General features: G+C 38.8%; 1 protein-coding gene across 7 annotated transcripts in view; it reads left to right on the forward strand.

The window, feature by feature from the left end:
• Positions 1-692: 692 nt before the first annotated feature.
• Positions 693-11864, forward strand: part of LOC147443120 (uncharacterized) — a 131477-nt gene continuing 120305 nt past the window's right edge. For 3 of the 7 annotated variants that reach the window (XM_086529049.1, XM_086529048.1, XM_086529047.1), the window contains exons 1-5: positions 694-1049; positions 1201-1272; positions 1359-1450; positions 2306-2436; positions 8717-8828. In XM_086529049.1, the coding sequence (XP_086385175.1) occupies positions 802-1049; positions 1201-1272; positions 1359-1450; positions 2306-2436; positions 8717-8828 (655 nt within the window). In that variant the 5' untranslated portion in view covers positions 694-801. The other 4 variants (XM_086529046.1, XM_086529050.1, XM_086529051.1 and 1 more) reach the window with 4 other exon arrangements.

The raw sequence follows: 11864 nt of genomic DNA on the forward strand, positions 1-11864 counted from the left end.
CATTTAAAATTTTAAAACCAAATTAACATTTAAGGTTAGTCTCAATCATCACAGAAAACATTGAAAGCATGCCTAACTTAACTCTCCTCAAAGGCTTCTTTTAGAAAGCCAAAAAAAAACATTATGTAGGCCTTTGAGATCCTCCCACTCCAATCCTTTGATTTATGTCTCAAATATCTCATGTTGGAAAACCCAATTCGGCCCCTACTCTTGAAAATTTAGCCATGTCATGTTGAAGTAGATAGAGCTTCTTGGGCGAGTGATGGAGACCAAGAAAGAGCCTACACATAGTACCAAATCATGGAAGAAAAGGGGATGGAGTCTTTTGTCACCCCCGTTTTCTATTTTGACCCCCTCCCCCTCGCCCAAGAGTACTATCGCTCGACATGAGAGCTCCATGCAAGCAAGTACAGGGTCCACGCAAGAAATCTAAATGTACACGCAAGGCATAGCCTAATTTCTACCTCCTCCCTATGTCAACGGATCACTGGTGGGAGTGTACATCAGCCTTGTCTTCTGCCTGAAATACCTTGAGTGGGCCTTGTCTTCCATCGGCCCCTTGTGAACCCAACCTAAGACCTTATGTAGGACAATTACTCGTTAGTGTCAACTTCCGAGAACCACACGTCAAAGGTGAGATGAGTAGGAGCCTTGTAATATGAAAGTTCCCAAAGGAACAGCCACCAACAGCTGGTGACCTAGCCTTCAACAACACGCATCCTTTCCTTTGGAAGAAAGGCACTACTTTCTACTACAACTGTGGTACACGAAAGGGAGATCGCCTACACGCGCTTGGCAAAAATGGGGTGTGCAAGGCCCATGCAACTGCCTTGTCAATTTCGTGGAAGAACTCGAGCAGTACTTTGGAGGATTAATGGCAGGCATGTTAATAAGCCAAGTGCCACTAATAATGCTTCTCTCCTGAGTTTAAGGAAGCCCTTCCGCATTGCGCCTGCTGTCAGGACCTTCATCAACATTGCCATTTCACCTGGAAATGGCATAATTACTGTCCGATCCGCCATTGATCCTTGGATTGATTTGCCATTTGGGTAATGTTAATTTTCGCATTTTCATGATTTGGGTTGTGAAAAATGTTCAGAATTTAAACTACTAATCACTCTGTTGCAATAATTTGTACGATTTGGGCTTGTTAATTTTCAGAATTTATGAGTTTGGGAAGTCATGTATTTCTCCATGCAGATTATATGATTGTGAGCTGGACAAATCAGCAGACGTGCAGCTAATGCGCATGATCTTCTTCAGAGCTCAAATGTGGGAGCTAAGCTATTCATTCCCTGCTATTGCTTATACACAGGAAACTTTTCTATTGATTTTCTCCGCTATCCATTTTTTCGCAGATTATGGGATTTGGGGCGCTGCATCTTGAGAGCAACGGGCAAAGTATGGGATTTTGTGACTGCCAAAAAGAGTGTCATCGAGGAAGTTGAAGGTACTAATTAATATGTAAACATTCATCATTTTCAGCTCATTTGTTGTTATTATTCTATGTGATTGTCCTTCATGGAGAATGTTAAAGGGGGCTATATCCCCCCCCCCCCCCCCCCCCCAAAACATGTTGCCCATCGTTTGGAAGAAGAATCTTGCCCCACCTTCCTTGTGTTTTAGGCAATGCTCACAGTTATGACCAGGCCTTTGAAATGTCGTTTTGCAAAGAAAGGCATCTTTGTGCAGGATGGATAAGGCAGTACGGAGGCATGCATCGATGGCCAAGAGTGTGAGGCCCATCATTATGCACTCCTTATTCCAATAAAATGAAAGGTGATTGGTTGAGAGCCCAACTTTGCCTCTTTGGCAGTCATTTGTCAAATACTTGAAATATCGGCTTTCATAAATTTCTAAAAAAGATCAACATTGGTCTTGAAAAAAGCATCTAAACATAACTTCAGTTGTCAGATTTGCATCGAATAACAAAATCCCTCTTAAAATTACCTTTTTTTTGTTGGTACCAAATGCATGAGGTTTAGTTCTTTAAAAAGTAACCAATAGCTGAGTCCCCGAGTGAGCTTGTTATCGCTTCTGTTTTGTGGGCTTGTGCACACTTGTCAATTGGACTTATTGTGACAAAATTTCTTTCCATTTTTGGAAATTTGACTAATGATCTACTTTGGAGGTGCTCAAGTAAACACAGGTTTTGTAGAGTACTCTATTTTTCAATTATATCTTGAAAGCTGCTCCATCTTTGACCCAACAAAGATGCAACACTGTGGCTCATACACATTTGCATGCCCTAGATAAACTTTTTCTTTCATTGAATTTTATGGTCATAAGAATGTGAAATATGTAGATGACATTGAGGAAGTTGCTAAGTATGCAAAGAAGACGGCGATTAAAGTGGAGAAGGTAGCCAAAACAGTGGAGGAAGTCGCCGACTACGTGGAGGAGGGTGCAGACAAATTGGAGTCAATAATTGAGAAGGTATTCAAGCATCATTATGTGCATAATTTTACTTTCCGCTTCTCTTTTTTAAATGCCCTTTGAAGTTTCTCATCCATCGTTCTTGCCATTGAAGCTAGAACTTGTATAGGATATGATATTCACAAAGAAAGGCAAAGGGGTGAAGGACAAGAGATTATATTCACTCTAAAGGGCATATGATGTTTACAAGAGTAGGCTCTTAAGCATATATACTATATTTGACTTAGTCTAAATATGCCACCTCTTTTTTTCTTTTTTTTTTTGCCGTACTCACAATTGTGAGTGGAGATAGATTAACTTAGAAATGCATTTACAATGAGCCTCAAGCACAATTTGTGCCTTGAGGAGCTAAAAGATACAACAAGTTCCAGGTCTTAGCCTTCTCATATCGGCTTACACAATTATAATTCAAGATGAGATGACCTTACTAGCTAGTGCTTTTTTCCACTCATCAGAATTCTTGTTTTTTCCGACAAAAAAATCCAATCCCTGCTCTCCTGCATATCATGTTTGAAAAAGGAGATTTTTCACCTATTTGTAAACTTTTCCTGCAAGCCCTCTCATCGCAAGGCTATATACATACATGCATAGATATATCTATGTATGTATATATGTATGTGCCACCTCTTTTATACCCTTGGTGGTTTAAATTAGTTGAAACCTCCGTACCACAAAACTAGAGAAAGCAAATAATTCATGTAGCACCACACGACCTTTTTTTTTAGCCATACTCATAATTCTGAGAATGCACAATGGACCCAAGCACTACGTGTGCCTTGAGATAACTTATCCAAAAATGAATGTGAAATTCAAAATTTAAAACTAAGTTTCTTCCTATCCAACCTATCGAACCAGTGAGGAATGGTCGTCTTTTCCCTCAGAAGGCACCACCTAAGCAGCCAATGCAACCTTGCTCATGTTTCCATTCTTCGTTGCACAACTAACCCTACCTATTAAATATATGAGTTCAGTGCTTTTACACACGATTTCTTGCAACTGATCTACCACATAGTTTCTCTCAAAGACCCGAAGGTTACGAGCTTTCCAACCCTGCTTCAGATAGAAGAATCTAATAATATGTGCAAACGAGAAGTGCATGGTTCAAAAAATTTATCCCTCCCTAGAAAAAAATCATTCCTAAACAACACCCGTTTGTAGATTGTTGTGGCAAGACCCACGAGGAGGGAAACTCTTAAACATATGGAAGGGATTTGAAGCTACTTTGCACTTAGAGCAAGTGTCTCTGCCAATCAGTCTAGCAAGAATCTCATTCTCTATTGGGATAGCCAAGATATAGCCCTCCACAACACCTCTCGAGTGCAATCTTCATCAAGCTTGGCGATTTGACCTTCCAAATTTTGTTTTAGACTCCTTGGTCACTTCTCTTCAAACCAATTCCCCCTCCACACCTTGATGAGTGGAGTGAACCAATGCTTTAGAGCACATATTGTTATATGTACCCAATGGTTTGGACAATGCGAATATTCTATCCTTCCAAGCTTTCCAATAATTGAGCTCTTTGCCTGTGGTAGGCTTTGGCTAGTTTTTTGAAACTCTACTAATCAAGAGCTTCTCATTCAAATTCAAATTATATTGTGCCACCAACTCATCCATATCCTTCTAGCAGAAGTTGTCGATATCCGAGAGATTGGCCAGCTTGGAGATTGCCTTGTTATTTACTTCTTACGACTTCTCTCTAGAAGGCATTCAAGGAACCTCCTCCCATTCTAGAAATCTAGGGGAACTAGTGAAGGATGGAACATCTAAAGTACCTAAAGGTCTTCCTCCGTTCGAGAAATGATGCCACTTTGGTGCACTTTCTTATCAGCTCCCTCGTGCAGTCTCCTAGCTTCAAAAGTCTAGCTTGGAGCTAGAATTTTATCATGCGCCTTAGCTTCCTTCCATTGGCCTCCTTGTGAGAAAAGTTGAGCTTTGTCCATCATATACAACCATGGTCGCCCATTCCTACCTTTGATCTATTAAGGAGACTACAAGCTCTGCACACCTGGCTTCTACATATAGTGCATGGGGCAATCGTTAAGTATCGAGGTTCTTGCCCTCGTGTAGGTTCAGGTAATTGGCTGTGCCAATCACGATGGTTTTTGGGTAGCCAGCACCCTGTTTACTGTTTAGGGTTATAATCTGCTCACTCCTCAAAGATAGGTGCATGCGTATAGGTGGTCATTTTCAAAATTGGCTAAACAAAGGATATGTAAGGCATCATGAAGGAGTTGATCATAGTTACTCTACAACGGAAAGGGAGGATTGTGTACTCCCACCTTCTCATTTTGCTGTAAATTTTGTTCAGGACTCAGTCAAATCTTTGCTTCTTTGAGATGTCCACCCATAGCAGCACGTTGAGGTGTTTGACCACTTTTCCTTTTGAAATAGTCTCTCCCAACATTTGGCAGGGCCAAATAGCTCATTTTTAGTGAGTGAAATTTATCTTGATTTTTTTATGTTGCACTTATAACCCGATGCAGTTGCAAACTTTTAGACTATCTTAAGTGTTCTTCGTAGCATCTGGGAGTTGGCTTGTATGAAGAGCGCAGATCCCTTTGCAAATAATATTGTCGGCAGTTGTTTGTCCTCTAATAGCAAAAGATCTTGTTTCTCCCCTTTCTTCGCACTGTCCTCGAGGTGAGGACACCATTTAATGTGACCCAATCTAAGTTGTATTATACGAAAATGGTTAAATGTATTGTATGCATTTAATGGTTGTATAATACGTTTGGCCCAAAAAGACGGTCGTATAATACGATGACACGTCACTGAAATCGACCTCTCGTATTCTTTCTCTGCACTTCAGTGGAAGTTTCTTTGATCAATGGATTCCTAGTATATAAAGGGCCACCACGTTCTCTCCCAGCACCATTTGACACAAACAAATACTGTTTTATTTTGAAAGAGTGATCCTCTCTCTCTCTCTCTCTCTCTCTCTCTCTCTCTCTCTCTCTCTTTCCATTATAAATTTTACAAAAATAAAATAATTGAAAAAATACAGATTTAGGTTAATTAATAAAATTTAATTGTAAATTTTATATTTAAATTTTGTTTTTTTTTGTTTTTAATTTTAAATTGAATAATTTTAAAAATTAGAACTTTGCTCTTTTTGTATTCGAGTCTTCTCACACTTAAAGAGGAGAAGATTATGATTTTAAGCCGTCTATCAACGTGTTGGAGTATATACTCACACTTAACGATGGATATATATCATAAATAGACATTATTTGCCTTTGTGCTAGAGTAAACGCGTTTATTCGCACTGGCGATAATCATTTGTTTTACGTTTATTTCGAATGTTATTGCAGAAGGCAAAGCTAATACTTTTAATGCAAAAATTTACAGGCTTAAAGTTTTTGCTTGAGAGACTAGAAACTTTACTCGAATATGCACCTGCACGGGATATGACTTAATGTTTATGGTTTTTATTTACTCAAATTTAAACTTTAGGATTATACGATCGATTAAATAAGGTAAGGTGCAAGATGCGAAGGCAGGAGTATGTGTTGCTTCCCTTCCAAAGTGGTGTGAAAGTGATTAATTCATTTATGCTCCCGTAAATAGCCTTCACTAGTCCGTTCCTCAAGATAGCCAAATGCAATTGGAAAGAATGCTTGAAACCGATGAAAAAATTCTTGTGAAAAAATAACACCAAAGACTCGTTGCCTTGGTAGTGGGCCAAGTGGGAGTTTGTCGCTAGACTAGTGGAGCAAGGTGGTATCGGGATCCTCAACCCTAATATTCATGTAGAGGCATGGTGTACCAAATTTGTGGTCTCAATCGGCAAGCAAGCAAGACCAGGCATGGGCCATTATGATCAAGGATATGATTGACAAGATGGAGCTCTTCTCTCAAGGTGGCCAATGGAAAGAGTTAGAGGTACACAACAAACTATTAGCCCCTCAGTAGTCTAGCCTTAGATTAGATGGCACAACAGATGAGATGGTACATAAGTGTACTAGAGCAACGGAGACACTAGAGCAGGAAGAGATAACGAGATATTTTCACAAGTTCATAGCACACTAGTCTCCTTGGCTCTCTGAAGCCGGAAACGAATTATTGAATCCATTTTGGAGAGAAATTGTCAAAAAGGTCGATGACAAAGGACTCTGACAATTGGTCCATTTTTGGGATAGCAGTAGCAAGAGTTGAAAAGAAACAGACCAACTAGCCACCCAATTTCTCCTCAATGGTACTGAAAGATTGTTAACTAGCAGGGTTATAGAAGGGTTGAACAAGTGCTTGATGCTTATCTACGAGTCTAATTTTGATTAGAAAACCTGTTGGTGGCCCAAGAGTAGACAGTCTATAACCACAAACTAAGGATATCTACCACACTCCGACTATCAAGATTGATTGGTTCTTCCCCCTCGATAAGCAGTGGGGTAAGCAATGGTAGGAATCACAATGGGTCGCGATAGCAAAAAACATCTGGAATCCACAGTGCTCGCTTTTGATGAAAGTTTTTTTGTGGAAGGTGATATGGGGGCTTTGTTGACAAGCGTCAAGATTCTAACCAGAGGTATTGGATTAGAATGTGCTTGAAATGCAAAATGACGAGTGAGAACCCCTCTTACTTAATCAAGGAGTGTTCAACGATTAGAGGCCTCGTAGGCAAGATATTCAAATGGATTCAAAAGACTTGGAAGATAGGGTTTTTCAAGAACGATTTGTTCTTAGGAGGGAAGATGGTGAAAAGACAGACACTTCTAATATGTACACAAATTGTTAGATACTACTACTTTTTGCAAGTTTACAAGGCCAAGAAGAGCCAGGTATTCAAAAACAACCTTTAAACGGCTAGCTTCACAAAGATCATCTGAGAAAGCAGAGAAGTGATAATTGCCATTATAAGTCAAATGAGTGGAATCTAAAAGATTTCACCATCATGATCGCAACTCCTTAACTGTGTTTAAGGGATTCTGGATAATGGCTCATCCCTAGGGCTTTGTAGATTCTTGATGTATCACATGATCCCTCAAGGCTCCGTACGAGCTTGAGGTTACTTTGGCTTTATGGAAAATATAATACATCCACTCACAATTGTCAATTTGAAAAAAAAAAAAGATTTGGGATTTCGATAAATTAGTCCATAGAGATGACCATGCAAAGGCAACTTTAGACCAAAATGTTATTTTATTAGTAGTTTTTATCAACTTTTGTTGTGTTTTGAGCATATTTTCATGGAAGTGTTTTACTTGTTTAGCTTAATTAGCGCTTTACTACAAAATTCCTCTCAAGCTACAAGAGTAGTCTAGTCTTATAGAACTCATGTTATCCGTCCTTTTTTTTAAAACCATTTCAATATAAAAGTTGCTATCTAGCTACTTTCTTAATACTAAAGTTTGACTGGGCAAACCTCCAAATAAGACTTGTTTGGTGGTCTAAGAGGTTATTTGGTAGTTTAAGGGAGTCAAGCTTTTAGAATTAAGAAAGCAATAAAAGGATAGAGCGTTTGAATTCAAACAAACAAAACGGCTCGTTTATTTAAATTCATTTTTTTTCAAAATTAAAATTAAAATCTTGTGGATAAAACTATGTTATGTATAGCATATTTACAAGAAGAGCTCGGCATGCAGATCATAAATTTGTAATCTTTGCTCAAATCAAAGATTGTATGTAGGAATTATGGAAGACCGAAAATCATAAAAATGTCCACCTCTTGTTTGAGAAGAAAAGTACATCCTTTGATCACTCTTACACACCCACCATTCCTACACACATGGCATGCATCTATTTGACAAAATGTTAATTGCCTCTATAGTTTCATGGAAAATAAAGAGGCCCTCTTAGACTCCATTGTCTTCCTAGTGTGGCCCTCTCAGAACCCACCCTTCCCCTACTGAATCTTTCCAAGGATGCCTTTTGAAGAAGACTCTAGGATGTTGTCTAATGTACCAAAGTGCATATCCCTTTTTCTTAAAGTGACCACATTTTTTTTCCTTGCACTTATTAAACAATATACCATTGAAAGAAACTAATCAACAAACTTGCAATCATTTTACAATCAGTCATAATACTTTAAAAATCATGCACTCAAATTTTGTTATAGATATGAATTGGTTTGGAGATCTCTTAGTCCTCCTTGATGAGACTAAAAGTTCTAAACATCTACTATACATCACAACAACTCACTATGCTCGCTGTATGCGATATTCGTGAACTGTGTATTGCAAATTCTAAATCACTTTTAAGAGTTCAAATTTTAGCATGTTTGGCAATGCATTTACTCTATTTTTACTAGTATAACTTTCTGGTTTGAACCAAATGTGTACAGCTACAAAAGGGCAAAGAAACCATTGAAGAGGAGGTCGATGAAGCCTTGAGTGAAATGGAAAAATCACAGGAGACATTGGGTAAGGTTGTCAAGAAGAAGAAAGATAGCAAAGGTGATGATTCCCCTACCGTAGCTAGGATTTCTTTAAGCTTTATACAAATTTTAAGTTCTTCACCACAAAATCTACTCTCAAATACTTCAGCGAGGTCTCCTCTCTTCATGTCCTTTCTTGGGGTCTCTTACTTGGCATTTCATTGTGCAGGCTAGAAATCTTCACTCTCTTGTACATTGTGCTTAATTTTCAGCTGTTATCAGGATGCTTCCTTGAAGGGGTATCCAATGCGAGTCAAAAAATAAACTTATCAATCATTAGAGAGAATATGTTTAAAAAATTTAAAGGTCTATCAATTCTAACAGTAAGGTTAAACAGTGGAATGTTGAGATAAACCAACCCTTTGAAAAATGGTTGAGCCCTTTATAAATTTTTAGGGTACATTAACATTTTTGCAAGGTCTATCCCTTGAAAAAAAAATCTTAGAGCCCTAACACCTTATGGAAATGTCTGTGAATTTATAATCTTTTGGTTTTCTATTGTACAAATGTTTTGATATTTTTATCTGTTAGGTGTTTCAATTGCTTTAGCATGCATACGATTTTAATGGCAAGGACAAAAACTCAACTGGGCTTACCAAACAAACTTGCATATTATCCAATCCTTATTTTTTTGCACAAAGTGTTGTACATGAAATAAATAAAAGCACTACATAAATCACACAAAAAGAGAAGATTGGATAAGAAATGAGGGAGAGTAGGTGATTGCTATAAAGGGAAGGAAGGTGAAAGGGGGAGAGAGAGAGAGAGAGAGAGAGAGAGAGAGACCCTCGACATAATAGTGTTAGCATGCTAACTTACTTACATTTTCTGGAGAAGAAGGTCATCCAAAGTAGGATCTTCTTATAATATAAGCATTAGTGCTGTAGATTGGCTATTGGCCGGTAACATTCCATCACCTTTGACGACAGTTTATATAAGTAAGGAAGTTTGTAGGTACATAGAGAAGGATTGGGAAGATTAACCCCCAATGCCTCCTCTCCTTAAAACCACCGTCCATACTTTTCCACTTGTCATCCACATCTTTATCTATATTGTGTGTATGTGGGTGGGTGGAGAGAGAGAGAGAGAGAGAGAGAGAGAGAGAGAGAGATAGAGATGCAAAGCTAGCACCAAAAGAGAGAGAGAGAGAGAGAGAGAGAGAGAGAGAGAGAGAGAGAGAGAGAGTGTGTGTGTACACGTGTGCACACTATAGTCTAAACTAATCACATACTGTCAATCTAGAATATATTAAGGACCCATGCATGTTCAAGAGTTGAAAAGAATGTCTTCAGTCTTCACTTTTGGAACTACTACCTTTCAAATTCAAAGGATAAGGCAAGTGATTGATTGATTTAGAGAGAGTAGCGTCTGTCAACATAACATTTGTGAAATAACAAGGTGAGGAGGCACTAAGGGTGGCTAAGTCAAGGGGAGGATGAGATTTATGGAAGTAAGTTTAACAGAGAGTCTCTTTAAAGAGAGAAATACTCAAATGTTAACACCCTCTCACATAGGCTTGCAAAAAATACTAAAAAGGAATTTTTTTTGCTATGTGACACTAACCAACAAGGTTTATCCAATGGTTCACAACTACACCCAAAATGCAATTCTTTACTAAGGCCTTATGAAGTCCAAAAAGAGCGAGCAACACTACGGCCTTGCCTTTTGAAAAAATATTTAAAATATTGTAAATAAAATCTTCAGAGAATCCCACCATGCTTGTGCATATGGAAACAAGAGAACATTTAACTTACATCAAACTCATCATTATTTTTTAAGCTTGCATGAAAAGCTCATTATCAATTAGGACTTATAGGTGAAACAATTAAAACAAGTTGAAGACTTCACGATGGCCTCAAGAAGGCACAATTTTTGTTGTAATAAATTGAGCGATTATTAGAACACATTTGATATGTTAATGGAGAGAGAGAGAGAGAGAGAGAGAGAGAGAGAGAGAGAGAGAGAGAGAGAGAGAGAGAAAAGTATAGGATTGCCAACACATTTGTAAGGTTCTTTCTTGTGTGTGTGTGTGTGTGTGTGTGTGTGTGTGTGTGTGTGTCTCAAATAGCATTCAACATTGCATACTAGCAAAAACGAACATGCAGCAAAGGACATGGAAGCCCCCAAACTTTTTCAGCTTTGCCTACTCCCCACCCCCGTCCCCTTCTGACGTGAGATTCATCTGAAGCCCTTCATCTCCCACCCATCGGTGAAAGAAAATGGTTATGTTACCATACACCTGTACACTTTCTGTTGTGTGTCTTGAGCTTCCTTCGTCTTCTCCAAGCTGTGTGTGTTTCTCTGCAACCCTAATTCCAACAATTGGTATCAAAGCAGGTTGCATCCTCGCAGGCATAGTCAGCAGCAGCTCCAACACACACCTACTCACTTTCTCCAAGTTTTGTGAGCATCAATAGGTCCACAAATACTTTGGGAGTGCTCATAGAGATTAGTATGCTCAGATTTGAGATTCAGACTCATTTCGGCTTCCGTTTCCACTACATGCAATACTTTGCAAGCAATTTTGTCATCTTGTGGAGAATTTTTGTCAGTGCCATTTTCTACGTAGTTAGTCCCTTGCAGTCTTCTACGGGTTGTGCTATATAGCATGTGTCAATCCCGCCTTGTTTCTCCTATTTTCAGGAAGTTTTCACATTAAGTGCAGGCATTCGCCATGGGTGGCTGACAACAACACATATGTGTTCAAGATGTCTGTTGTTGAGGATAGATTGGATGGGACAATTACTCTATGTGGGCTTACATGATGCACCATGTCCTTGTGTCAAAGGGTGTCTGGAACATTGTGCAGGACATTGATGTATGTCTTGGTTCTGTGGATATAGGAGATGTTGAGGATGCTCTAAGTTTTGCTGCAAGGATTGCTACTGTTAGAACTATTTTGCCTACGGCTGAGCAAGCTTGTTGGGATGTAAGAGATGTGCAGGCACATGTAGTGATTGTGTTATTTGTGAAGCACACTATTACTCCTCACATTCGCTCAACAAAATTTGCAAAACAGGCTTGGATGCAAGTTGCAAAGAGGCTAAAATTACTT

Source organism: Adiantum capillus-veneris, chromosome 14, assembly GCF_014529385.1.
Source record: "Adiantum capillus-veneris isolate H3 chromosome 14, ASM1452938v2, whole genome shotgun sequence".
NCBI classification, from domain to species: Eukaryota; Viridiplantae; Streptophyta; class Polypodiopsida; order Polypodiales; family Pteridaceae; genus Adiantum; species Adiantum capillus-veneris.